This window comes from Taeniopygia guttata, chromosome 8 (genome assembly GCF_048771995.1).
Source record: "Taeniopygia guttata chromosome 8, bTaeGut7.mat, whole genome shotgun sequence".
Lineage (NCBI taxonomy): Eukaryota > Metazoa > Chordata > Aves > Passeriformes > Estrildidae > Taeniopygia > Taeniopygia guttata.
In genome coordinates this window covers 29,186,602-29,213,749 of record NC_133033.1, presented here as the reverse complement: position 1 = coordinate 29,213,749, position 27,148 = coordinate 29,186,602, and the positions used below count along the sequence as shown (strand labels likewise).

Genomic DNA, 27,148 nt, shown 5'->3' with positions numbered 1-27,148 from the left:
GAACACTCTGACCCCAAGACCCGTCGGAAAGGCTTGTTAGAAGAGCAGGACTAAGCCATGTGCCTTATGAGCTGTAGGATGCCCAGAAGGAAAACACTAGTGAATATAAAAACAGAACTGTTGCAGGAGAACTCAGAATGGTCTGTGGGATGTCGGGGGACTTTCCATGGCTTTGTAGCAATTTCTGCACAGGATATAAACTTCTGCTCCCGCAAATGTTGTTCTCCCAATAATTAACACTTAATGTTAAGTCTTTCCAGGGAGGTTCTCTGGATTTCCATGGGATAATGATTACTCTTTTTTTTTCCCCCAAATATAATTTGTCTGTCAGCTCCAGCAAGTGGGAACATTGAAATAGAGAAAGCTCACATCTTAGCTGCTGTAACTGCCCATGTGCTCTACAGGTTGCCACCAGATGAGAGGCAGAGCACCAGAGCTGAAACCACCCTGAAAAGGAGTTCTGGCTTACTTTTGCCTTAGGATAGGGCTCTTGGCTTCTCGTGCTGCCCTGTCTGTGGATCAGGAGCAGGGCAGGTTGGGATTTTGATGGGACCCTACCCCTGCAGACCAGAACACGGGGAAAGCTTCTGCACTCAAGTCCCTGGTGCCTGGTAAGTTTGGGTGAAGACTGCATGCTGGAAACTCTTTTCAGGAGCTTGGAGGCATCTACAGATTCTCCACCTGGAAAAAAGTGACAACTCCAAGACCTCATCTAGGGGCCAAGAGTCACTGCCTGTGCTGTGCCTTGAATCCCTGGGAATGTCTCCTTTGGCCCCAGTGCAGCTGGGAGCTCCCTCTGCTCAGGCCACTGTCCTGAGGGAGGACAGCCTGGCAGGCAGAGCCAAGTGCAACAGGATGATACCTTGAGAGGCTACCTAGAACAGAGGCTAGTCAGTGTTAAAGGAATAAAGTAGGGATTTATTAAAAAGGCCTTCAAAGGATAGAGGGCTCTCCCTGCTATCCACGCAGCAGCCATTCACAGCTCTGTAATGATCTGTAATTGTTTGTGTGCAAGCAGCTAAAAATCACCCTGATAGGTCCCACATTGCAGACACTTCAGAGAGGAACTGCTGTAGCCCCACGGGTAACGCTGAAAATATGCATGTTTTTCTGTTTAATGTTAAAACTCAGGTTTGGTATGAAAAATTCGGTGTCACCTTCCTGAAGCTTCGTGCTCATGCACAGAACTACTTCTTATTTATGTGCAAAACTTGAACCTTACTGAGAGATAATCACAAGAGATGGCTCTTAATGGAAATAGAGCATCTGTTTCTTTGTTACATTTTTTTTTTTTCTGTGTTCCTGGTGCTCTTAACAAGACTTGAACTTTGGATACTTGAATTTTCTCTGTAATTGAAATAATTTGAACATTAAGACAGTGCAGGGAAAAAAAGCAAACAGCAGAGGTTAGGAAAAAAGCTCAGCTAGTGTTGTGTAATGAGAGGAAAATGATAGTTTAAAAATCTCTACAGTCTGACCTATACTCAGAATAAAAACCTGCTCTTATCACTGTTGTACAGCTGGGCTCGGTATCACTGCTGTACTGAAGTACATGACTTAATAGGCATCTCCTACCTTAAGATATTTACTTTTATTTAAGTGTTATCTTCATTCCATGTTGCCTACATTTGTAATGGCTGCTGTGGGGTCCTTACACGTTCTCCACATAGCATTTGTGTGCCCTGAAGTCAAACTTCGTTTCCATTCTGAAACACTTTTCTTGCGCGCAGAAATACGCACGAGCTGGAGTTCGTTCTCTCCTGGGAGATTTTAGAAAGAAAGATACTTCAGGCAGCTCTGGGCATGAAATCTTATCCATTTATGTCCCCCTGCCCCTCTTCTGTCCCTGCTCACATCTGGCAAAGACAATGGATGCTGCTGCTGGACAGCGAGCCCTCGGGAGGAGTGGGGTGGAAAACCGAGTGAGCCTTGTCTCACATCAGTGGGGCTTTGTCACCCTGTGGGTTTTGTGTGTTCCCATTCCTCTGCTTGGAGCCTTGCTTTTGCTTTGATTAAACATTTTGGGTCTGGGTTTTGGTTTTGGATATTTTATGATGCCAGTTGACAAAGCTGCCCTGCTCACAAAGTCTTGGAATGTTTTGGAGGGATGTCATGAATCGAAAGCAAAGCAGAGCGTGGGTAAAACTGGACTGGGAGTGTGTGATGGGCTATAAACTGGATGGCTGATGTTGGGGAGAGGAGCCTGCCCAGAGCTGGGGAACACCCAGAAATATTTCTATTCAAGCTTCATGAAATTTAAGTTTAAACCAAATAAAAAACCCTGTTCTTTTCGCTTCTATTCTGCCTCTTCCTTTCTTTCTCCACCAATCTGAATAAAACTTTCTCTTTCATTTGCTTACAGTGTTTTGTTGGGTTTTTTTTGTTTGGTTTGGTTTTTTTTGGTTTTTGTTTTTGTTTTATTTTTATTTTAAGGGTTTTGAGTTGTTGCCTTTTTAATTTATAGGGGTTTTTTTTTTTTCACTGTGAAATCATTTGTCTTGCTTGTTCTTAAATCTGTATTCAAATGTTAGCTTCTTATTTTGAAGGCTGTGATAAGAGTGTGAGTCCTTATTTTCTTCCTGGAATCCTTCCTCAGTTTACAGTTTCTATAACTGATGTGACAAATCTTTGCTGCCTTACCATACATTATACTGTGGTTAAGTGTCTCTGTCCCTCCCTTAATTAAATCCAATGGTTTACTTTCGATTCGGATCCAATTAATGAACTATAATAGCTGGTTCTGGACTTAATAGAACTGGTCAAAACTTTTCCAAACTGCCCACACAATGTAAATCCCATCTGAAAATTAGCTTTTGTTCTGACCTGGAATGAATGCAAATATGCACAAGAATTCCTGCAAACTGGAAATCTAAAATATGTTGTGGTTGTAAGTATTGATGAAAAAATACCAATCTTGAAACTCCTACGTAGGCATTTAATTCTCAACTCTGATTTTTTAAAATTTAATTTAATTTAATTTAATTTAATTTAATGTTTGGATTGTTTTTTTTAACTTTGTTGGGCTTTTTTAATTTTCAATGTGGCATTCCAAGAGGAGCTGCCTAGTAGTGCCCCAGCAATAGTTACAGGCACTGGGACAGACATTGTGCAGCGAGGAGAATAGATTGCAGTGTCTGCAAGTGTGGATCTGCCTCGCTGCAAGAGGGAAAAAGAATAGGGTGTTTCATGCTGAATCATTTAGGAGCACTTGAAAATGCTTTGGTGCACTTGTGTATGACACCAGGACCTGCAAGTTATGGGGAAAGGTAGAAATAACACAGGAAAATGCAAATGTGGAAACAGGAAACGTGGTCCCAGCATGGAAGGCTGGGATTTGGCAATGAAATTCCCAGATTTTCCAGCAGTGGGTTCCTGAGAGGAGAATGCACGTTTCGACCTCTCTGCGAGGCACATTTGCAGGCTGCTCAGCTTTTGAGAATGCCGAGTGTAAGAAAATTTTTCTGATTAAAAGAACCTTGATGAAAGACTTCTGACCTACCTAAAAAGCTTTAGAGCTGTTTCCCTCTCCTCTCTGTTTCTGCTGACTCCAGTCACTCATGCTGTCAACACTGTTTAGGAATACCATTTTTTTTTTCAGGAATACCATTTTTCAGGGTTCAGGGTTGTTTCCTGATAAAGAAATAATGTCAGAGAAGAAGGAACACGGTGCTGACACGCTGGAGGCAGCCGGGGAGCGCTGTGAGCAAGATGACATTGGCAGGCAGGCTGGGTTTAGGTGTGTGCAGCCCCTCCTTAGCAGCATATGGCAAGACACAAGGATTGACCAACCCTGTGCTACTCTGCGTTAATATCCTGTTATTATTTTTTTTCCCCTGCTACCCACGTCGCTCCTGTTGACATTTGGATCTCGCGCCGTTCCAGAGGTGCGGTGACAGGAGATCCCAAAATTCCACAACTCCCTGTGGCAGGTCCTGCTTTGCTGTCACTTCCATGCAGCTCTGTCCTGGAAAAAGGGGGTGACTGACATCCCTGCTCCGTGGCAGCCCAGGCTGGGGTGCTTGAGGCAGCAGTGACCCAGCCATGAATCACCCAGCACGGACACTTTCTGTCCCCCAGCCCGGCTATTTTTGGGCTCAGTAATTACGAGGTGAACTCTGAATCACCGGCGTCTCGCTTTATGCCGGGAGGAAACCAGGCAAATTGTGCTAACGTGCTTGGCAGGGGGAATTCTTGTTCTCCGGTGTTCTATAGACTTTGGCCCTTCTCCTCGCTCCCCAGAGGGATGTGCTCACCCTTCCTCATGTGTGGCTGTCACGCAGGACCCAGCAAGGGCCAGACTCGTGTTCCCTCCAGCCGGGTGTTGTGTTCTGGGCAGAAATGATGCTTCAGAGGCTTGGATAGGATTCTGAAGGGGTCCCAAAGGCTTTGGTTGATTTGTTCATATGCTCTGCATAGATGGGGTTTAGATTAGAATATGGCATGAAGTGGGTAGCTCCAAAGGAGGCAGTGTTGTCTTTGAGCTCTCCAGCAGCTGGTCTTGCAGTGTTTGTGGCATTTGGAGGGACGTTTATGCCCTGAGGCTCTGTTTGCTGTGTTGTGTGGTGCACAGCAGCACAGCTATGTCGAAACTCACCAGCAGAGCCAGGGGGAAATAGCTGAACCCTTTTGAGAAGGGTTTGGTAATGAGTGGAGAGGGACATACAGGGGTTTTCTTCTTCTTTATAGGGGATGGACCCTGTGACAGCGTTAAACCCTCCAGCAGGGAGAAATGTGTGCAGGGCGTTCTGCACAAGCAGCAGTTCAATGCCATCCCTCTGCTCCACTGCTTTGCTTCCCACCACCTGAGCTGATAGATTCACCTGTAGCCCTGCTTTGATTCATTCCTACATGGCTTTTTTTCCTTGCACATTCCCGACTCTGCCAGTCCCTTTCCAGCTCAGCTTTACAACTCAGCATTCCTGTTAAAAACCGGTCTCCAAACACTTCCTCTTGGAAATGGAAAAACCAAGGGTGTGTTTTTGCACCCAGGAATCCCCAGGCTGGAAAGGAGCCTTCATCAGGGGATCATCAGGCTGTTGGAGGAGGATTAGGGATGAAGGCACTGTAAACCTGAAGGAATTTGAAAACCATGCTTTAATTTAAGAGGAATGTCCTTTTGTTCTCAAATGGATGGGCCTTGCTCCAAAGGTGTACAGGTACAGTTGCTTTTCACAGATGGGCTGTGAAAAGCAACACAAATGAGTGGTGAGGACAACAATTGCAGACTTTAATTTCCTTGTCAGCCTGTGCCTTACATGCCCCCTGGAGAAGAGGGGGATAAGAGGAGCTGTCACATTTGTACATGGCAAAAGGAGTAACTGTTTAGGGGTTGTTCTCCATCTGTACATAGCAGGTCAAGCTCTGGCACTCTCAGTGGTGACACTGTCACCTGGGCCAAGATGTACAGTGATGAACTTAGAATATGATTCACTAGCTTGTGCACTTTTATGTATTCAGAGATTAATGCACTTTAATGCTGACATGAATATTGGCTCAGGTCCCCCCAGGGTAATGTGGATTTTTCGGTGGCACCCCACACATGCTGGCATGATGCAGATGTGTTGATTAATTTCTGAGTAAATGCAAACGAGGTACAAAAGAATATGGGCTCTTATGGGTGGTTGTTCAACACCTTGCTGGGCTCGGCAAGGCAAGGAGGATGCTGCAGAGGGCACAGCTGCTCCTCACTAACAGCGTCCAAGAGTGTGCTCTTACCCCAGAGAGCTGTGTTACATCCCAGTCAGAGCAGTCCTTGGAAATTTGAAGCAGAGAGAACAGGGCTTTATCATTCTTTGCCATCAGAAGAGATTTCCGGGATTTTCAGGAATGGGGAGATGCATTTTGGGCTTTTTCTTTTGCTGTTTTTTGGAGATAAGGAAGCTGAGACATGGGGTAGCTTAAGAGATCCGGCACAAGTCTTATGCAGTGGAATTAACAAATAAATGCTTGGGATCAATGCACTTTCCATCTCCTCTTTATGTGGGGACTAACAGAGTGTGGTTAACCTGTGGGGTTAAAACTGTGCAAGCCCCTTCCTAAGCCCTTTCCCTCTTGAAACCATTGAGGTCATTCACCCCGTGGCTGTGGATTTTTTGTGGCTTTCTCACTTTTCACATCCCCAATTGTCTCTCCTAGATGATCAGCTGAACTCAGAAGAGAAGAAGAAAAGAAAGCAGAGGAGGAACAGGACTACCTTCAACAGCAGCCAGCTGCAGGCACTAGAGAGGGTCTTTGAGAGGACACACTACCCCGATGCCTTCGTACGGGAAGACCTCGCACGCAGAGTCAACCTCACTGAAGCCAGAGTTCAGGTAATCCCAAGGCTCACACCCAGGCACGCCTCACCCTGGGGGCCACTCCAGCCAGGCAGCAGAAATCCTTGAGGTCTGTGTGGCACACAAGGGTCACCAAGCTCCTGCCTTGAGGGAGACTGCCAGGCCTGACCCGCCACCCCATTCTCCAGCTGCCCGCTCAGGTGTGCCCATATGGCCAAGATGTTGGATGCTCAGGCTGCTGATGTTGCCTTGAGCTCTCAGCTTGCAGGCCTGCACCTTCTGCAGGTCAAAGCAGACCGTGGAACACGGTGTGTTGGGCAGCACTGCCAGGCCTTGCTGCCATCGCACGTCGCCCGTGTCCCTCAGCCAGCCCCTCACCCGAGGTGTCGGAATCTGTGGGTATTGGTGATTCTGAGATTGTAGAAAGTCTCTGTCTTTCTGCCCCGTTGCCAAAGAAGAAGCCATAATTCGTCTGTGCTGTTTTTAAGGTTGTTTATTCTTGCTTATCTATAACATGTTCTGCTGCCCTGCCGCAGCTCTGTCCTGCAGGGCAGCGTGTGGGGCTCTGCCCTCAGTGGGATGTTACAAACATTAAATACCAGAAACTACCTGTGCTATATTTACAATAATGTGCCAATATCTATCATCTACGTTGAACAGTGTGTCCCCAGCCTAAACCAATAGAAAAATGCCAACACCACAGTGAAACATGGAGAGCATGAAGAAGGAGAAAAAGGACAAGACACACCCAATTCCTCCATCTTGTCCCCTCCAAACCCTTAATCTAGAAATCTAAAATTTTACCTTTGCACCCGTGTCACACTTAATTATTACTTATATCAAACACTCAAAGCTTGTAATTCATCCTGTAAGATTGAAAACTCCTCTCCATGGATAGAGATCACAGACAGTGTCTCTGGGGGCTCTGTCCAGGGGGGTTCCTGACCCCTGCCAGGGTCCCAGACCTGCCAGGGCAGCCAAAGGGAAGCCCTAGATTCCCACACCGAGGGCTTGGTCAGAACAGGCACCAGGATTATGCCACCCCTCGGGTTCCCAGGGACAGCCAGGGAAGCAGGCAGCTTCCCCAGAGCCCGCAGGGGATGGGCAAGCAGCAGAGCCAGTTGTGATGGTTGGTGGCCCCGTGCTGTCCCCCCTGCAGGTGTGGTTCCAGAACCGGAGAGCCAAGTTCCGCCGGAACGAGAGGGCCATGCTGGCCAGCAAGAACGCCTCTCTGCTCAAATCCTACTCAGGGGACGTGACGGCCGTGGAGCAGCCCATAGTACCTCGCCCCGCCCCGAGACCCACCGATTATCTCTCCTGGGGGACCGCCTCGCCCTACAGGTGAGTGGGGGACCGCGCTGGACCATCCCAAAAGCGGCCCTCAGACAGCTCTGATGCAGCCACAGCTGGAGGATTCACCTCTCTGACCAACCACTGCTTTTCCTCACCTGTTCCCTCCCCATCTCCTTGCCTGTTTTACAGTGTGGTCCCAGCTCGGTGTCGCTGTGTCTTTCTGGCAGCTTCTTTTCTGGGAGGCTCTCTCTGCAATTCAGGGAATTTTGAAAGAGGTTCAGGTAGAAATACACGAAAACAGAAGGTTTTCCCCAGTGCATCAGGTTTATAGCAAGGAGGAAACCTCTCCATGGGACAGAGATCCAGGAGAGGGAGGTCAGAGCGCTCGGGGAGGCTCAGCCACCAGACAGTGGCCAGAAGAGGGAGTTCTGTGGCTGTCCCGTGGCACTCACTGCTTGGGATGCCAGCAAGGGCTGGGAGCTCACTGCATCCCTGTGGAGCAGTGCTCTCAGCACTGGGCTGGTGAGAGCACTGGGCAGTTTCTTCCTATTGCCTGAGCACAGTGTGAGTGAATGTTGCACTGTGGCTTGCCTGCACGAAGGGCCAGGTGACAGACTGGTGCTCAGTGTCCACCTCCTGTGGTCAGTGCTGCTTAAGGGATGGCAGGAAAGGAGCATGGTTGTGGCAAGCCCAATCTCAGAGGATCTGGGATGTCCATGCACATCACAGGCCTCCCTCTCCTCTCTGTGCCATTTCAGCTCTGCAGAAGCTGGGTGTGGGCTCAAGATCCACAGGATGTGTTGGTTTGTGGGGAGCCAGCTGGCTCACAGGCAGTTAAAAATGAGGTTGGCGGGTGTTTTTTAGCACAGTGGCTTCATTGTTGGTCGGGACCATGAAGCTTTTGGCTGGATTTCTTCCTGTTCATCTGGCCTGGTCACTGCCAGCTTCCCACTGCCTGCCAGGAGCCTTGCACAGGACCTCTCTTGCTGGGTCACCTTGACCCTCTTTTTGCTCCAAGCATTGTTTGCACAGTGAGAGCTGCAAACACATGGTCTGGTCTTCCTGCTCATTCTGTGGGGTCCTTCTCATCCACCCTGTGTGTCCAGAAGAACAAGTCATAGACCCACCCACTCCTGGTATGGAAAAGGATGCTTTTGGTGGCCACCAGCTTCATCTTAGAAATGGCTCTTATCCTTTGGGTTTTTTTCTGAGGGCTGCTCTCTGTGAAAATCCCTCTTTTAGGGATTAAGGCTTTCTCCCTGTGCAGTGTTGCTTGGTGTAGCATTCTGGGGAGGTGGGCTCAGGGAAGGGAAGTGAGTTCCTTCCCCGGCCCAGTGAGACTGCACTGGTCACAGTACCAGACCCCTGCTCAATGCTCATGGCTTATTTCTACCTCTCACACTCCTAAAAAGAGATTCTCCCTCCCAAGCTGATGTTTACACAGGGAGCTTCATAATCACTGCTAGGAGAAGGCCCTGCAAAGGTAACTCCCAAGGTCGCCCTTGGGAAGGGCTGTCTGAGGTCACTTGCAGCACCTGGGATGTGCTAACCTGGGAGAAGGGACAGCCTTAGGGATGGTTTTCCAGCCCCTCAGCTCCAGGCTGTGCCTATCCACAATGCAGAGACACACCTTCCCCTTGCCTTGTCTGCAGCCAAGATGTTTCAGCAAAGGCTAAGCAGGCTGGAGTGGCACCCTCCCGCTGCCCTGCACTGCCAGAGGAGCACAAAGCAGCTGCTTTCCACACTGTGGGGTGCACAGGACCCACAGACACTCCCTGCTCCCCAGGGTTTCTGATCCTACTGATCATCTCTTGACAGTCACATTCACCTGAAAGGGACAGGCTCATTAAAGCTTTGCAGTAAAGTCATGCAAATATTCCATTAGTGAAACCCTCCAGCCGTGTGGAGTGTTTGCATGGCCCCCTGCCCCCTCCCTATCTTCCCAGTGATTTATTAAAAAAATATGGATATTGATCTAGTACCAATATCCAACTGTGATGGACAAAAACTCTCCAACAGTTTAACGTTAGAAAGTGTATGTTTATTCCACGCCGGGCAGCCTATGGGATAGCTCCCAAATCCACACTGCAGCTTCCAGGTGATTACAGAGTCTTTTTATCCATACAAGTATTGAATACCCAAAATACAAATCCATATTCATCATTTTGGTACATCCCATTCCCCGCTTCGTATGCCAATCACTCCAAAAGCCATTCAACATGCGTGGTTTGTCCCTTGAAATGGGTTGGTGTCCCTTTCATGGGGAGGAGTCCCAAAATGAGGAAGTCAATGAAGTCTTCCTCGTTCTGACCTTTCTACCTTTTCAATGCCAATATGACAAATGAACTCTTGGTAGAACTCCCATTCCTTGTCTTCAATTGGTTTCAGAACAGAGGAGCCCCACAATTGTCATATGTTCCTAAAAGCTATTTATCAGTTTCTATATTCTTCATTATAAACCCAGCTAACTAAACATTGTGCTGACAAGCAATCAGTTATTAGTTAACTACTAACTCTTAACTTCATCAAGGCCTACTCATTTATTATTATTATTTTAATTAACTCTAGTAAGGCTTATTTCTAACTAAAATCTTAAATTCTTTAAAGCTTACGTTTCAGCAGCAGTGCTGTAGCAGCCCCTGATTAGCAGCCACTCCTGGGGAGGGCCCGGAGCAGCGTGGCCAGGGCTGGTTTTACTCTCAGATCTGGGAAAAGTTTTCAATCCGTGTGTTTATTCTCCAAATACATTCAGCCACAGGTCAACGAAAGCTATTTGCAGATCTCTGTCACGCAGACTGCCAAGAAGATACTATGCTTTTTTTGAAGTTGAGAAATGTTTTACTAAGGCATTTTTTTTAGCATAGGTCCTTAAGAAAATAAGACTGGCAGCATGCACTTCCCACTCCAGCAACCTTTGGCTCCATGGGCCACTGAAAACCTTATTTGAAAGAAGGATTTTAGGCCTCAGAAACATGATGCTCCTCTGTATTTCGTGAAAGCAGACAGCTGACTGGAGGAAGGAGATTTTTCTCTGCCTGAATGGGGTGGAGGGAGGGGGCAGCAGGGTGACTTCAACCCTTATTAGACCCCGGAGTCTCTGGAGCAACTCTCAAGCTGTTCTGGTGTTTGGACGCAGCCTTCTGGTGCACTGCTCCTGCTGGAATAACTTGATGAAAGAAAGCACTTCTAATCCCTGGTTTAGCAGGGATTTCACTTGGCATCAGTAAGTGAAATCATCTTCCTCACACCCCTGGGGAGCTGGGAGCCTGAGGCTCCCAGGAGTTTCAGCCCAGACTTGGCCAGCAGCCTGGTTTTGAATGGGGACAGTTTACAGCCCTGACTGAAAACCCCTATTTTATCTAGTTTGGAGTAGCCTTAAAGGTCTCCAAACTTCTTCCAGCTCAAAAACATGGGAGAGATGCACCGTGATGAAGCTGATGGGCATGGGGGCTTAAGTAGCCACACATTTACACCTTGTGGAGCTTTGCACCCTCCTGCAGGCAGCACTTGGGGGTGAGGAGAGCAACCTGCCCAGCCATGGAGAGGGAATGAGGGGGTGCAGCTGGTTGAGAAGAGCTCCAGAAACACACATCCACGTGTTCTGGATGCTGAAATGCAGATATTCCCTGGTCTGGATCTGCTGCAGACTGAGGATTCATACAGCACTGGGTGGCAGATAAACTCCTGGGAGGTCAGAAATACCAGCAGCACCTTGGGATAAGCAGGCACAGCTCCAGCCTGGATCTGTGCAGCAGGTGTCTGTGTCCCTGCAGGGATATTTGCTGTTGCAAAGGCATTTCCAGTTGTGGAGTTCAGTGCTGGAATTATTTTCTTTTCTTTCTTTTTTTTTTTTTTTTAAGACAGAAAAAGGAAAAGACAAAAAGGAAAAAAAAAAACCCAACCCATCTTGGGGGGTTTTTTTTGGTGGTTTTTTGGGGTTTTTTTGTTTTTTTTTTTTTTTTTTGTCTGTGGATGGAGCAGAGCATTTCCCAGAGCCTCAGCTGTGAGCCACCAGGCATGCAGATGGGAAAGGTCAGCACCAGAGCTGAGCTGGCCTCCAGCAGAGCATTTGGGCTTTCCTCCTGAACATTCTCTGCTAAATGGATACCTCTAGTTCATGTGGTGCTTCTCAACTGGTTTTGGTCTGTGGACCCATGTAAAAGGAAATGCAGCAAATACTTTGCTGGGTTTTGGGGAGTTGGCAGGGGGAGCTGCTTTTCACAGAAACCCATGGGACATATGGATTAAACAAGTTTTCTAGTGGTCAGGAAAGCAGCTTTGCAGATTTTTTGGTAGGATAAGAAAGAAGTTGGAGATCTTTGTTCAGCCTCTGCTGTCAGAAGCGATATTTTTCATGAATAAAGTTTGAAGGGAGAAAAAGTGGTTTATGTTTTGGGTTTTTTCCTTCAGCATTTAGGACATGTTCTTTATAATCAGCTGAAGTTTTGAAGGGGGAAAAAATGTGGAAATTTTCATTCCAAAAGGCTGAAATGAGAAAACATCACAACTGTTGAAACGGGTTTTTACCAGAGTGTTTCTTTAATGTAACATGTGTTTCAGAAGTGACGTGATTTCACAGGCTGTAAAACCAGCAATTGGTCTCATCAAAAAGACATTGCTTCCAGTGGGAATACTTTTAAGGACAATGGTCTAACTGGCAGGCTGACCTCACTGCAAACCTTTTTTTTGGGTTAGAAAATAGGAAGTGGAAATTTTTCCTGTTGACTTCAGCCAGTTTTGGTGCTGGGTAAGTGAACAGCAGGGGAAAGATTTACTGGAGTGTTAAATAAAGGGGAGTGGTAATTCCCTGCTGACACCACACCAGGAGTACATCCCACAGGTATGGAAAAAAACAGGGTTTAGGCTCTGCTGTGGTTTGGAGGCCATGTCTGACGTGATGTTTCTCTTTCCACCCCTCAGTGCCATGGCCACCTACTCTGCCACGTGTACCAACACCAGCCCGGCGCAGGGCATGAACATGGCCAACAGTATTGCCAACCTGAGACTGAAGGCAAAGGAATATAGTTTACAGAGGAATCAGGTGCCCACAGTCAATTAACGACTGGGGGCAGCTGCCTTGCAGAAGGAGAAAACACAACAGCACCCGTCCTGCTTCGCAACCTATCTGTGCTGAAAGAATTAAAAAAAAAGAAAAAGAGAACAACAACAACAAAAAAAAAAAACACAATAAAAATAAAAGAGAAAAAAAAAGAAAAAAAAAAGAAAAAAAAAAAAGCCAACCTTCACCCAGAACTGAACACGGGGAGCAAACTGAACCTGTGAGTGATAAGGTTCTTCCTTCCTTTTGGGATAATGCCACCATTTTTTTTTTCTTGTTATCGTCGGGTTTATTGCTTCTGCTCAATATACTACGAGCTTCTTCAGTAAAGGACAGTCTCACCCTTGCTGGTTTCCATTTTTTTACTGCAAAAAGAAGCCTCTGCCAATCTCAGCCCACGGACGAGTGCCACCACCAGCACGCTGAGGTGCAAAGCTTGCTCATCCCCCCGCTGCCCCAGCTCACCCTAGGAGAAGATTTTGTTTGGTCACCGATTTCCATGATATCCACCCGACCCTCATTCCTCCAGTCCCTTGTGCCACAGAGGCAGCACATTCCTAGCAGTCTGCCAGAAGCCCATTTAATGCAGCAAGATGGATTCCTGCTGTCTGAGTTGCCTGGAAAACATCCTTGGGCTCTGCAGAGCTCCATTGTTTTGCTGAGTACTCCCGGCACTGCTGCCTCAAGAAGCCAAAGAAGAGAGCAAAGCCAGCGTGGGTGTGTGAGCAGGGGGAGTGTAGCAGGGGGATCTCTCTGTAGTGCCAAGAACAGGACTGTCAGGACACTCCTTTCTATGCCTTACAGTTTGTGCCACAGGGAAAGGCGTTGTCCAGATGCATTTGTTTTATATATACTGTATATATTTATATATATAAGATAATACATGCAAGCTTGGTTGGTGTTTTTTATTAAACAAAATAAAACCCATTGAAAACGCTCGGGATGTTTTGTGCTGCATCCAGGTGGAGCTGTGCATTGAAATTCCAGCCACAGCCTCTCTCAGCCTTGGCAGAGCTCTTCCCTGCAGCCTTGGGCAGCTCTGGGAAAGGCAGTTCATGTCCTCCCGTGAGAAACCCCAAAGAAGAGGTGCTGGAGGGAGCCACGCTCCTCTTTGCAGATTTTTTCCCATGGGCAGCTGCACAGAACACAACAAGGAGCTCCTCTGCAGCCAGACTGGTTCATGTGGCTTTTGGGAACACGCAGGGATATCCCCAGGGAAAGTCCCTCTGGGCACAAGCGATGTCTCAGCACAGAGCATGCCACCAAAGATCCCTTAACACTGCTCACTCAGGCTTGTCCTACAGCCTTAACCATTTCCCCTACCTGCTGTCCTCCCTCTGGGTTCTGGAGACCTAATTAGGACTTAATTAATTTATCTCCATGAAGAATAGAGGAGATGCAGCCCAAAAGGCATTTCTTCCACGCAAACATCCTGAGGAAATTAGAATCTTTCTTTCTCCTTGCTGGTGATGCCTGTCTCTCTCATCTGGGGGAGGAGGGGGTTGATTTATGACAAACAGCACTTGTGTCCAAACTGAGGTGGAAAATGCCATGGAACAGCCCTGAAGGCAGCAGAGATACTCCATGCTCCAGGCTGCACCACCAGGGAAGGAGAATGAAGCTGAGCCATGAGAAATTCTTCTGGTAGAGTGGCTTAGATCTCCAGCCTGGTGTTTGCTGCAGGCACACTGGGCATATGTAGATGTCTGACAGTGGGCTTTGATAGTCTAAAACAGCATGTTGCAGGAAATGAGGAATAAATCTCTTTAAAGTGTAGGTGAAAATTAAACTGGCAGAAGATGAATGGAAATCCAGCCAAAATATTTGAGCTAGCACAAACTAAAAAGCCCCGAATCCAAACTGGAGTAAGTTGTGCCTGTGATTGTATGCATTGCTGCTGGATTTTCTTTTGCCTCCCTGTATGGGTATTTTTGAGGAAAAAACCCTAATTGTGATCAGGACAAAAAGCTGAAAGTCACAGGCAGAACACCAGGGAAAGGGAGGCAGGGCAAGTACTGTGCTTTAAGAAATCCAACATGTTCTGTTTGATCCCTTTTTTTGACCACCTGCAGTCTGGAGAACCTCACATGTGTAAACCAAAATATTTCTATCCTGCAGAGTGCAGGTCCAGCTCCTAGAGCCAAGTGATCATGTTGGAAATCTCAGGCTGCACTTAGAAACTCTCTCCTGCTTCCTGTGCCTACACAAACACACAAAGTGTCGAAGAATGTGGTCAGAAAGGACACAGTGCCTTTGAGTAGCACCACTCAAAGGCTGAACTGGTTGTTGAGTACCTTAAGCTGGTGCCCTCCACTCCTCTTGCCTTGCTGCACTCCTCCAGAGCCCACCACCATCCCAGCAGTGCCAGCAGCCTGGGTGAATTCCCCTGTGCTGGCCTGAGAGCTCACCCTGGAGTTTCAGCTCTTGCCCTCAGTCTTTGCTCAGCTTTTCTGCTGTAGAAAAACCACCTTGAGCAGCTTTTGTTGTTGTCTGTGTAGGGACACGACTTTCTGAGGTTATCATGGGGCAGTTCAGGGAGCATGAAGCTCCTGGTGCCCCATGACCCAGCTGTGGACTCAGATCTCCATCCCCACGCTGTGATGGTCACATCAAGGGGCTCACAAATGCCAGTGCAAGCCCTTGTTCAGCCTCCTCCCTTTATCTGGGTGGTCTGGCATGGTGCTGCTCCTGCAGGGAGGCTCTGGGAGCTTCTGCACCTCCAGTTTGAGCTGGGTCTTGCCTTGGGTCGGGCTGCTTGGTCAGCAGTGCCACCACAGCTGACCGGGTATCAGTCAGCTCAGGTAAAACCTTTACATCCCCTTTGGTGACCCAATATTGCTTTGTTTACATGGATTTGCTAACCAGAGTCCAGCTGGATGAACAGAAATCTTCTGGTGTTTGTTTCTGAATTGCTGATGACCTCAGCCAAAAGACAGTGACTTGTCGTCGCTCAAGCCAAAGTGAAATTTAAGAACTGTGTATGTTTAATCTGTATTTTATTAAACCATGTAAATATATGTGCAAATCAAAGGCCTTATCCTCAAAGAGTGCAGTTCTCCAGGGTTTCAGTAGATTTCCAGTTGTATCGCTGGGAAGTTGCCATGGTTACCACAGTTATCATTAAGTTTGGGTACCATTCAGGGGAGAAAATGTGCCTTAATGCATTTTCCTCTTTCCTACTCTGTATGAGCACTGTTTTCTCAGGCTCTCCCTTTCTCAGCAGAGAAATAGGTGACTGGTTCCCTCAAAGTGGGAATTCTGTGCATGGCAGGGATGGATGATTGACGAGGCTGCCATGAAGCCACAGGATTTCCAGATGGAAGTGTATCCTGTAAATTATCTCTTGCTTTCTGATGTAAAATGTACAGTGTTTGCACTAGAATAGAAATGATCATTTTCAATAAAAGGGGGAAGAGACTCCTCAATCCTTTCTATAAGCTGCCACATGTGTGTCACGAGTTGCTGCCCTGAGGTGTCCTACAGCGCTGGCTGGGGCTGAGAACCCTCTGGAGCTTTGTAGGGGAACAGGAGCCCGTGGAGCTGGGCTTGGGGTCAGGCAGCTGCAAGTTCAGCAGCAGTGTAAGGCAGGAAACATCCACAAAGCCTTCTCCTAGAAGAGGTGGAGTTCAGGAGGAGTGGAGACACACCCGTGGCTTTGTCCCAGCTCCCTGCGCCCCACCGGGCTGGTGGGGGAGACACCAGGTGGGGCTGAACGTGGGGCAGAAGGGGACCAGAGAAGGGAGGTGAGGAAGGGATGGACATCCCCCTGTGGGTGCTGGGGATGGGTGACCAGCAGGGAAGGAGGGGAGGAGGGAAAAAGCAACAAACTTTGGAAGAGAGGAAAAGTTGAGTCCCATCCCTGTGCAGGAGTGAACAGAGAGCTCAGCAGGGAGATCACTGCACAGCAAGGCTGGTGGGCAGAAGGAGCTCAGAGGGTCATCAGGGCTAATTAGTGAAGCACAGGGGTGGGAGTGGTGCTGTGGGGCTGGTTTTATCTCCTGAAGATGTGGAGCTGGGCTGGAGTTGGTGAGCTGTGCTCCAGTGCTGGGGTCTGCTGGGAGCTGCAGCTGGCTGGGGGGAGATGCTGGGGGGCTTCTGCAGCTTCCCTTCTTGGTCACTGAATGATGAGTTCAGATTCGAGCCAGCTGCTGGGAATCTGGACTGTGTCTGGCTTGGCATCCCGTGTCCCTGCTGATCTGGCTTCTGAGCCTCCCTGGGCAGTTAAATTTCAGCAGGGCAGTCCCCAAAGAGAGCCCGTTAAGGGGAGATGGGTATCTCTGCAAGGCCCTCAGCAGTCAGCCAAGCTTGCATTCCTTGGAAAGCTGATTATTCCCTCCTCTGAAGCTGAAATAATAATAATATCACCCTCTTGCTTATTATTTCTTGGTTGCCAAAGGAAGCAGGCTTGTAAATAGCATCGCTTCCAAGTTAATTTTGAGACTGGAGTGGTTTGGAGAGAGTTGAACAAGCCTTGATGTCCATCCAGACCCGCAGCCAGCTCCTCTCAGCTACATTTGGGCAGGTGTCCATCTCCTGGCCTGGCCATGCTGTGCTGTGGCTCCTCACCTGATGGCTCCAGCTCTCAGTTGGGCTTGGATTTTCCAGCAGAATCCCCAAGAAGTGTGGCCCAAGCAGGGTGTGGCAGCCTCCCCTCAGCCTGCAGGTGTCTGCTGAACATGCACTGCTTACCTGTGGTGTTCCCACCATGGACCTGGGTCCTGCTTCAGAGGAAAGCCACATCTCCTGCTCACCCCTCAGCGACAAGAAAGTGCCACAGGGGCTTTACTGATCACCCTTCCCCTTCCTGCCCCTCCAGTGAGATCCCAGGTGAGCAGGGGCAATGCCCAGCAGCTTGTCTGGGTATCTGCAGCCTGGATTTTGGGCTTAGCACTGCTCCTGAGCTCACCTCCTTGTCTTTCCCTGCTTTCCAACCAGTTGTTTTTCTGCCCCTCAGCTGCTTGGAACACCTCTGACTTGGTCATCTTCTCATCTTGACAATTCAGCCAGCTGTGGCACAAGTGGGTTATTCTGTGTCTTTGCCTGCTCATCAGATGGGATGAAATCCTGTGAAGCAGCAAAATTGAGGAGAACAGGAGTGGGGAAACGCCAGGTCTTTTCACAAGCCAGGAGGGCCTGTATGTCCTACCAGCAGATGTTCACCAGATGCAGAGTGCACTCAAGGGGGTTCAGAAATTAGGTCTTGCAATAAAAAAAAAGTCTGGGGAGGGAAGGCAGGTAGGCCAGCAGTCACTTTTGGGGGGCTGGAGAGGACCATGTGCTGTGTCCAAAGCTTCTTCCATGCCCCTGATGGCTGCTGTGGGGCAGGAGGGCATCTCTGGGGCTGCAGGGACAAGAGTGCCCTGGGTGGGAGAGGTGTGGCAAGGCTGGGGCAGCGTCCAAGAGCCACGTGCTGGTTCTGAAACGGCATTGAAAGATCATTGAGAGGAGTGGCCCCTTCCAAGGTGGGGCTGGGAGATGGCTGTGCCTTGTCCTTCCCTGCAGTCTCCCAGTCCACACCTTGGAGCTCTGAGGGCATTGTTGGGATGGGGCCCCAAGGTCTCCAGCTGTGAAGACAAAGCTCAAGTGGCTTTGGTGGGGCAGGATTGACATCCATGTGCCATGGCAGGGAAATGTGCTGTGGGAGTTAACAGCAGCCTAAAAGATGATAAATGGCAACCAGCACCTTATGATGTTTCATTATATTTTTTTTTTTAATAACTTTTTTTGAGGTCAGAGTTTCTCTTTCCAGCGCCTTGGCCAAATGTTGCTCTCTGTCTGGCTGCAGTCCCTCAGCACAGACACGCTTTGCCTCCTGCCTCTGCCTGTCCCAGCTGTGCCAGATGTTTCAGAACAGGGCCAGGTGGAGCCCTCCTTTTAAATGGGAGGTGCTAAAATTAGCCAGGCCATAAACATCTTGGGACATCCCCAAGCACCACATTTCAGTGGCCAGGCAATGGGCTCGGTGCCACTTGCCCAAAAAGCTGCTGTGGGAAGGAGATGAGTGCTCTCCATGGCCACCCCCGAGGAGCAGAGGAGGTGGTGAGCTTTCCTCAAGGATGTGAGGGGTTCTCAGTCCCCAGAGGAGGAGCTCTGTCCAGTCTGGGAAGCCCTGCTTAGCACAGACCAGCATGTTCAACCAGGAAAGGAGCCAGGGGGGAAATGTTGCCTCAGGTTTTAGCTTTTATGTTTTTCAGATTCTGTGCTGCTTTAGTCTGTGGGTCTGGGCTCCACATTAGGGGATGATGGCTCTCTGCACAGAGCAGGGAGACAAAACAATTCCTTCTCCAGCTGGGGACCAAGGACAAATGATCCAAATCTCAGGCCCAAGAGCACAAACAACGTGGAATGAAGAGAGAAAAACAAGCAGGTGGGACTGCCTGGGCTAAAGCTGGAATTGGACAATTAACTCCAATGTGCAAATGGACCAGAACTTATGGAAGTGAGAGACCCCATGACCGATTGTGAATTTTGTGACCATTTTGGTTCATTTGGGTGCAGCCCTGGCTGGGCTCTTGTGCTGCCCAAGGTGGATCCATGGAGGCCTTTTAATAAATCCCTGCTTTATTCTTTAACTCTGTCTAGTCTCTGTTCTAGGTCACAAGGCATCAGGTCCATCCCACACTGGAAGGAGGGGACTCCCAGAGTTTGTGAGACTGCACCCCACAGTTTTTGGGACTGCACCCCACAGAAGGGCCCAGCTGTTGCAGCAGTGCAGGTAGAAATGGTGGCTGGAGCAGCTGTGCTGGGCACTCCTCAGCTGACACCTGGGTTGATGTGCCTGAGCTGGGGCTCATCCTACTCCAGACTTGGGAGCTGAACAATTTTCCAGCCAGCCCCATCATTTCCTCCCTTGCCTCAGCAGACATGTGAGTCTTGTAGATACAGAACCCTTGGGGGACTGGGATATCTTGGAGGAGAGCTGAGCTCTTCACTCATCTGGATGGGACAAGGAGCCAGGGAACTCTGCCACGTGCCCCCTCCTGCTGTTGCCTCCCACCAGCATCTTGTGGGAATATTGAGCCCATCCTTGGAGGGGTGGGACAGCAGCACCTCCCCAAACTGGCTGCAGGACAAAGACCTTCTGGACCACGTTTTAAGTCCTTATCTGAGAGGCTAGTACAGCTCCCCAGGCTGGCAGAAGATTTGTTGCCGTGGCTGAAGGCTGTATCTAAAGCTGGGTGAAAAATGGAGTTTCTTTTCCTGTGGCAGCTTCCAAGATTCACATATTTGACTTTGTCCCAAATCAGGCCGGGGACTGGAAATCTCTAAAAATACTGCAAGGAAAATGCAAATATGCACAGGCATGGCAGAAGAGCTGACACAATAGATTTTTGAAGCTTTGCTGAAGTGGAACATGTTGAGCTTTTGGGGAAAAACACTCCAAGAAAACTTTTGTATTTCAGTGATGTCTGTGCCCCCAGTGAAGCATCCTGAGCTTGGCAGGACCTGGGCTGTTTTCTCTGTTGTGGGCCAGTTCTGGGTGTCTCCTGAGTGCCCAGTGAGTCCTGGTGCAGCCCAGGGGATGGATCTTTACAGGAATGGTGTGCATGGACAAAATATCTTGGCAAATTCAAGGACAGCCCATATCCCTGCTCCATGCCCATCACCCGGGTGTTTTAAGGCCATGACCTCCCAGTGTTATCCAGACTGAAACTCAGGGTGGGAAGAGCAGAATCCCAGGAGGATGGGCTGCCCAAAAGCACAGGAACCCGGGCTGGGAGTCATGGTGAATGTGCTAACTGCTTCTTTTGGCAATGCATGATACTTCCTTCTTTTTTTTTTTCTTTATTTTTCCCTTTCTTTCCTTTCCCTTTACAAACCATTTATCAAGGTGGGGTTTCACTGATGGAATGCAGATATCCAAGAAGATTTTCAGAGGTAAATGGGAGAATCCTTCCAATGCAACAGCTTGCCTGTCACAAGAGGCCAGAGGTGAAGTTCCTGGTGCAGCACTGATGCATCTCCTGCACCACAGGGTGACTCCTCCCTCCTCAGTCTGCAGCTGTGGGGGGCAGCTGTGGCCAACCCCACTTTACCAAGGACAGCTTGCTGGCCAAATGTGGCATCTAGGAATAATAAATAGTAATATTCTGTCTCTGATTTCAGCTCCACTTTTTCAGTGATGAATGGCTGCATGGAGGAGAAGCAGCTGCTGATGGTGGGGGGAGCAGGGTGGCTTCTCCAGGGTTTGTTGTTTTAATCATGGCCTGAGTGAAAATGACAGCCTGAAGATGAAATATCTGCTGAAAGGAAATTGTAACTCTGGGTGACTCCACTTAGCTCCATGCCTATTAAGAACTTATTTTTGTTGGACACCAAAGAACATGATTTCAACCAACTCTGCACTTAAATGCCACTTCTGTCTGTGTTGATGCTATTGGGTTTGCAGTGTCTCTGCTGCCTGTGTTGGGAACTCTCAGACCAACCTGGAGCCTTCTGTTGGGGCCTCCCCAGCCTTGCCAGATATGGATTTTTTTGGTGGATCTGTGCTGCATGAAGGAATGGAAGCCACAACACTGAACAGGGCTTTACTATCCCAAAGGAGACAAGGGAAGATGGTGGGCATGAGGCCTGCTCCCTGCTCCAGGGGAAGAACCCTTCCAGTGGGGCAGATGGATGCCAACAAATGGGGGTGGTGCACTGGGTGACCCCTGGGCAGCTCACACCCACATGGTGACCACCCTCACCGGACACCTCTTTCTGTGCCCAAGCTGTCAGGTCCTTTTCTGGGTGTCTGTAGTGCTCAGCACAACAAAACCCTGCTCTTCCCTCACTGCTGGCCCAGAGCCAGCACCAAAATGTGTATTTTGGGGCACACAGAATCACATCCTGATGATGATGATGATGATGGTGGTCTTGGTGTGGGGTGCTGTGAAGGTGTGGATGAATGAACAGCAAAGAATTTGTGGTCATCCCACCAGCTTGGGGCTCCTGCACGTCCTCTGCCCAGGGCACAGATGGAGTTAAACATTCCATGTTGCTGCAGTATGCTCCAACTGATGCGTATCCAAGCACCAGGAATATGGAGGGGAATGGTTAAAAATAGCATCTTCCAATGTTCCTGCAAAAAAAATGTTCTCATGTGCTCTGCTGGCTGCAGCTGCTGTTATGAAACAAAACATTTCCCATCAACAATTATTAGCCTTGGAGCCTGGGCTGCGATGCTGTTTATTACAGTAAGAGTGGTTATCAAGAATGGAACAGAAAAATCAGCAAAGTTATGACTCTCCTAATTTAAAAACCCACATAGTAGGTTGCTAATTGTGGCAGGAGGGGAGCTCTTCTTCCCCTGCCTAAAGTGAATTTTGTTGTATGTGCTGGCTTTATTGAAACTAACAGGGAGGAGATGCTGAAAAATTATGCTGATTTCTCTCTGAGATTTTTTGTTCAACTTTCCTCGTTAAAAAAAAAAAAACAAACAAAAAACAAAAACAAAAAAAAAAAAAAAAAAAAAAACAAAACAAAAAAACCCAAAAAACCAACAAACAAAGAGAAAAAATCTGGAGAGAATTGTTAAGAGAAGGAAAAAAAAAGTCTTTCCTGGCCAAAAAATACACTGTACAAACACATCCAAAATCTTTCAGGAGAAGGTTGAACATCGCCTCCAAAACTTTTATGCACTCAAATCTTACTGTTTCAGTGAGTTCTAACAGTTTATTTGATGCTGTGTGATGCTGCCTGTGCTTGTTTTTCCTGGGATATTATCAAGGTGTGGGTCATTTAAAAAGCAAAGCTTGGAAACACTGGTGTGCTGGCCAGGCTGGCAGCAGGGTTGGCCTTGTCTTCTTGTGCATGAGTAGCACAGGAACACAGCCTTGGTTATTAGTAGTAATCTCCATGAAAAGAGGAGCTGGGTGGAGTGGGCTGTGCCACTTGTGACCCCAGGGAGCCCCTGCTGCTGCCAGAGCCTGCTCAGAGCAGTTGATCTGGGAACTGGGCAGCAGGGAGGGAGATTTTTAACTTCTTGTTACCCTTTCACTAATTTTTTTGTCATTCACTGGAGGTGTGCATTGCTCTGTTCCATCTCTCGTCATCTCAGGAATGCCTTTGTCCATCCTGATGTTGTATGGATGTACCCACTCATAAAACGGGGGTTTTCCCCTCCCAGCTGAGCTCTGCCTGCTGAGTGAAGGATATCTGAGTATCTGGAAATTTCAGCAAGCAGTAAATACTACTGTCAAGCCAAAGAATTGAATAGAGTAGCCACAGCATGTCCTGGTCTCCTCTTGATGAGGCTGAATTGGTCACAGTGCTACTTCCTTATAGAAAAACCTTTGTTTGTTTGCACAAACAAAGAGCAAACTCATCCTGGTAACAGCCAGGAGTGAAACTTTGAAAGCTAATTTGATTCCCATCAAACCTGCCCTGTTTTATCCAGTCTCAATGGGAGCTGGAGAGCAAAGGTGATGCTGATCCTTCAGGTCAGCAATTCCAATGCTCTGCTCTGGAGCCTTGCTTCTCCCTCCAGCACCTGCATCTTGGAATATCAATCACTTTAATATGTTATTTTAGTCACATGAATCTTGTTGATGATGTCTGTCTAGGCTGAGATCCAGGAGGGAACAATTTCAACCCGAAGAGGTTTGTCTGAGGAAGGATATTTTCTGTTGGAGCTTAAAGAAAAGCAATGCTCCAGAGCTTTCCCAGCAGAGAGAAAGATCTCCTGAACTTGCTGGACATGAGGATTTGTTCCTAGCCAGCACCCCCTGGAAAAGCCCAGGAACAGAGGACCTGTCAGACCAGGTGAAAAGTCACCTGCAACACTGAATTTATGTTTGTTTGTGTTGCAGCTTGTCCCAAACTCCTGCAGCTTGCACTTCAATAGCAGAGCTGTGAAATGTTTGGAGCACTTTTGGGCTGGATGGTCCTTCTCCATCTCTTGGAAGTGGATGTCCTGTGGCCCCACTGCTATTTCCTGGGTTCCATCCCTACTCCAGGCATCCTGCTGTTCCTTTAGGCTCTCCCTGTGCTGGTTGAGACCCTTTGCAAGGAAGCAGCACAGTCCCCCTGGCATCTTCCCAGAGAGTGCCTGAGGGGATGGGCTCTCCTGGGGCTGGGCCATGGTGGCTCCCACCCTGCCCTTCCTTGCCTGTCACGGAGCAGGAAGGAGGGGAGCACATTCCAAAACTCTTCCCATCACCAGGCAGCTCCCTTAGCCCTCATGTTTAGTTTTATTAATGAAAAACATTGGCAGGGCAGTATGTCAGCAGGCTGCAGCACTCCAGCACTCTGAGGCATTGTCCTTGGGCAGGAAGGTGCAGTGGTCTCCGTGTCCCTGATGGCGCCTCCTGTAACCCTACCTCTGGCAGGCCCTATAAATCCCCCTCTGATTGCTGAGAGGATGTAAATCTACCCCAAACTGTGATGCTTACCAAAGATGATTGCATTACTGAGCCATAAATCCCCCATCAGTTTAGGGAAATGTCTGGGCCTATCGAGCTAAAGCAGTCGAGACACTTAACTACTCCCAAGCATCAGCCTAAGATGCAGGCAAGGAGCAGCTCAGAGATATTTTCTCAGCAGTCATTTATCACATTTGTACAAGTCATAAACAGGTCCGTGGCTTTTGGCTGTACCTTTTGATTTCCAGAAACAGAAATGTGGCCAGGAGGAGCAGACACAGGAACATCTGTTCAGGTGCAGGGCAGGAGTTGGGGCATCAGCCTGGCTGCTGCAGAAAGGACATTTTTGTGCTGCAGGCAGGTATTGGCAGCTTCCACTTTTCACAGAAGAGAGAGGGCATCTCAGTTTGAAAAGTCAGGTGTCTGCTAAGGAAGGCAGGAGTTTACATTTTCCATTTTCCCTGAAATGGAAAATGTAAACCCCCTTCCTCCAAATTATCATAATTTTGAAATTAAGGGGGGCTCTCAGGCAAAGATATGGGAGCAGGAATAACAGTTCTTAATAGGGAAGAAAATAATAATAAAATAAACAATGCAGTAATACAAAACAACACTGCCAGAGTCAGAACATGCCTTGGCAGCCTGTGGGTCAGGGAGGTGGCAGCAGTCCATGGGGACTCAGCCCTCCTGCAGTGCCAGCTGTGCTTCTGCTGGAGCAGGATCCTGCACAAGGGGGGAGTTTTCCTCTGGAGCTCCAGGGCTGGGGGAGATGGGCCTGGGCTCCTCTGGGAATGCAGTGGGGAAGAAAGCTGCTCCTCTGGGAATGCAGTGGGAAGAAAGCTGCTCCTCTGGGAATGCAGGGGGCAAAGGCTGCTGTGCTGTTCCCAGGTCAGATTGTATCCAGGTAGGAATGTTGGCTCCTCCCCTGGGCACAGCATCTCCCCATGGGATGATGGAATTTTCTCAGCCATGCAGGGACACTCACTGGCCATGAACAGCAGAGATCTCCTGCAGGGAGGATGGATTGTGGAAAAGATAAAGCAGACTGCCCAATGAACAGCAGAGAACTGCCCCATCAGATAGGAATAGACTACGCCCCCCATTTCCAGCCTAAGACAGAGGGCTTCCCAGGAGGGGAGTAGAGATAAATATGCTTGGGAAGGGGGCTGGGATAGCTCCTAAAACCCAGTGAGGTACAAGATGAAAAACCACGTACTGATATGATGAAGTAACAAATAATGGGAGATTTTGACAGCCTGGGTAGGAAAAATAAATAAATAAATAAAAGCCTTTCTGTGCCAATATTTTACCATCCCAGGCTGCAAATGAATCCTTGTCTTGAGCTGGAGCAGTCATGACTCTGCCCACAGAGCCAAGGGCAAGGATTTCCAGCATCTCCTTCCTGTTACCCTCTCCTCCAGCAGGGTGCCTTTCCCCCCTTGGGATTCTCCCTTGCTTCTCACACTTGGCTTTTTCTTGCAGTGCAGGATGTTTTTTTCCCCTGCTGGAGCAGAGGAGACACTGTTATTCCACAGCAGCTCTTTGACCCACCAGTGGTGGGGAACTCCTGGGAGCTGCTCCTTCTGCAGGCACTGCAATCTGAGCCAGGGCTGCAGATCCTCTTTGTGCAAGGATCCCTGCAGGTCTCCCTCCTGAAAATGAAATTAAAATGAAAATGAATCAAACAACCCCGTTGTGTTGTGTTTGCTTGGGATCAGGAGAGAGGAAGATTTAAACTCCCTTCCCTCCAGGACTGGAAGCACCACCAAATTAATTACTAATTTTGTTAGTAATTGTAATTACTACTACTACTTTTTATCTCCCCTACCTACTTGGATTTTTGCAAAAAACCCTGCAAAAATCCTTAACAACTATATTTATAGCTCAAATAGAAAAAGGGGGAAATCTAGATGAGCTTAGCAGCTGGTCTGCAAGCCAAATGACTAAGAAATTGATAAAATATGGGTTTATCCATAACAAGGAAGAAAGCAAGACTATTAGCATGGAAACCAATAAAATAGACACAAAAGAGATATTTACAGTTAGAGGATCCGTGCCTTAGTGAGCAGCCTGTGTGCCTTAATAATTTGCTATAAACTCTTCCCAATTAATTATTGACATTAATTGCTTTGTACCATAAAATACAATTAACTATTCCTTTGTCCAATTAATAGAATGAGCTGTTTTGTGGTAACTAATGCCTTAAGATCACATTTTGTTAAGGGTATAAAACTTAAGAATAACTTGTAATAAAGAAGAAGCCATTGTTGGCTTCCTCCATTGTTGGCAACCTCCAGGGGGATGCTGTTTTTGGGGAGTCTCCAGGGATGGATCAGGACTGGTACAAGTACCCACTCAGGATGTCTCACCATCCTATTAGGAGCCAGCCTATCCCATCCCATAATTTCCAAGTGAGCACTGACACATGTAAGCCATCAAAATCAATAAATGCTTTTCTTTTGTCTGCAGCGAACCTGTGCTTCTCTCAAAAAACATTTGCAGCATTATTGCAAGACCTCAAGAGGTCAACCCATCAGTTAACCTGCTCGGTAACATGTCCAAAATACACAGGACCAGGTAATCAAAACATTTTGTGAGCTCAGTGGGTGCATGCAGCCACTCTCAATTCCTGAAAGCAAAAAAAGGAGTTTTTTCCCACAGTTAAAAATAAACACAAGGATTGCTGATAACTTAATTTGCACATGGGGCCCTATGCACTGCCTCACATCCTTTCCTAAAGGGAAAAGGGCAGACCTGGCATGTGGAAATGTCATCCCTCTAAAGATTGTGGTAAAAAAGTGGAACATCTTGCAAATGCCCCAAGAGCTCCAGGAGGCTGATTTCAAAAGGAAGTTTCTCTTGGGAGACAAAGTCCCTTTGAGACAACGTGGTCAAAAATCAATTGGTTTTGGAAGTGGAACTTGGGTGTGTGCAATAGGCTGGCAAATAGCAGCCAGAAAACCACTCCCCAATGCTGAGAATGTGTTCAGAGGAGACTCACATCATCCTGCCCTTGCTCAGAGCAGCCTCATGGTGTCAGTCCCTGGGGCTCCTTAGTGCCCAAAATGTTGGCATCCTCTGGACAAGCAGTGCTTGTGCTCTGTCTGGTAAAACTCCTGACAGGGCTGGGTGGTCTGTACCCAAAATCAGAGCATCACATCCAGGCCTGAGCCCTTCTG

At 48.1% G+C, this 27,148-nt stretch overlaps 1 protein-coding gene across 1 annotated transcript in view; it reads left to right on the top strand.

Annotated features, from left to right (window-relative positions):
- PRRX1 (paired related homeobox 1) overlaps window positions 1–13,565 on the top strand; it is a 38,029-nt gene extending 24,464 nt beyond the window's left edge. The window contains exons 2-4 of the mRNA XM_072932906.1: window positions 6,136–6,311; window positions 7,435–7,616; window positions 12,489–13,565. Coding sequence (XP_072789007.1) covers window positions 6,136–6,311; window positions 7,435–7,616; window positions 12,489–12,627 — 497 coding nt within the window. The 3' untranslated portion in view covers window positions 12,628–13,565. The remainder of the gene's footprint in view (window positions 1–6,135; window positions 6,312–7,434; window positions 7,617–12,488) is intronic.
- Window positions 13,566–27,148: the final 13,583 nt, after the last annotated feature.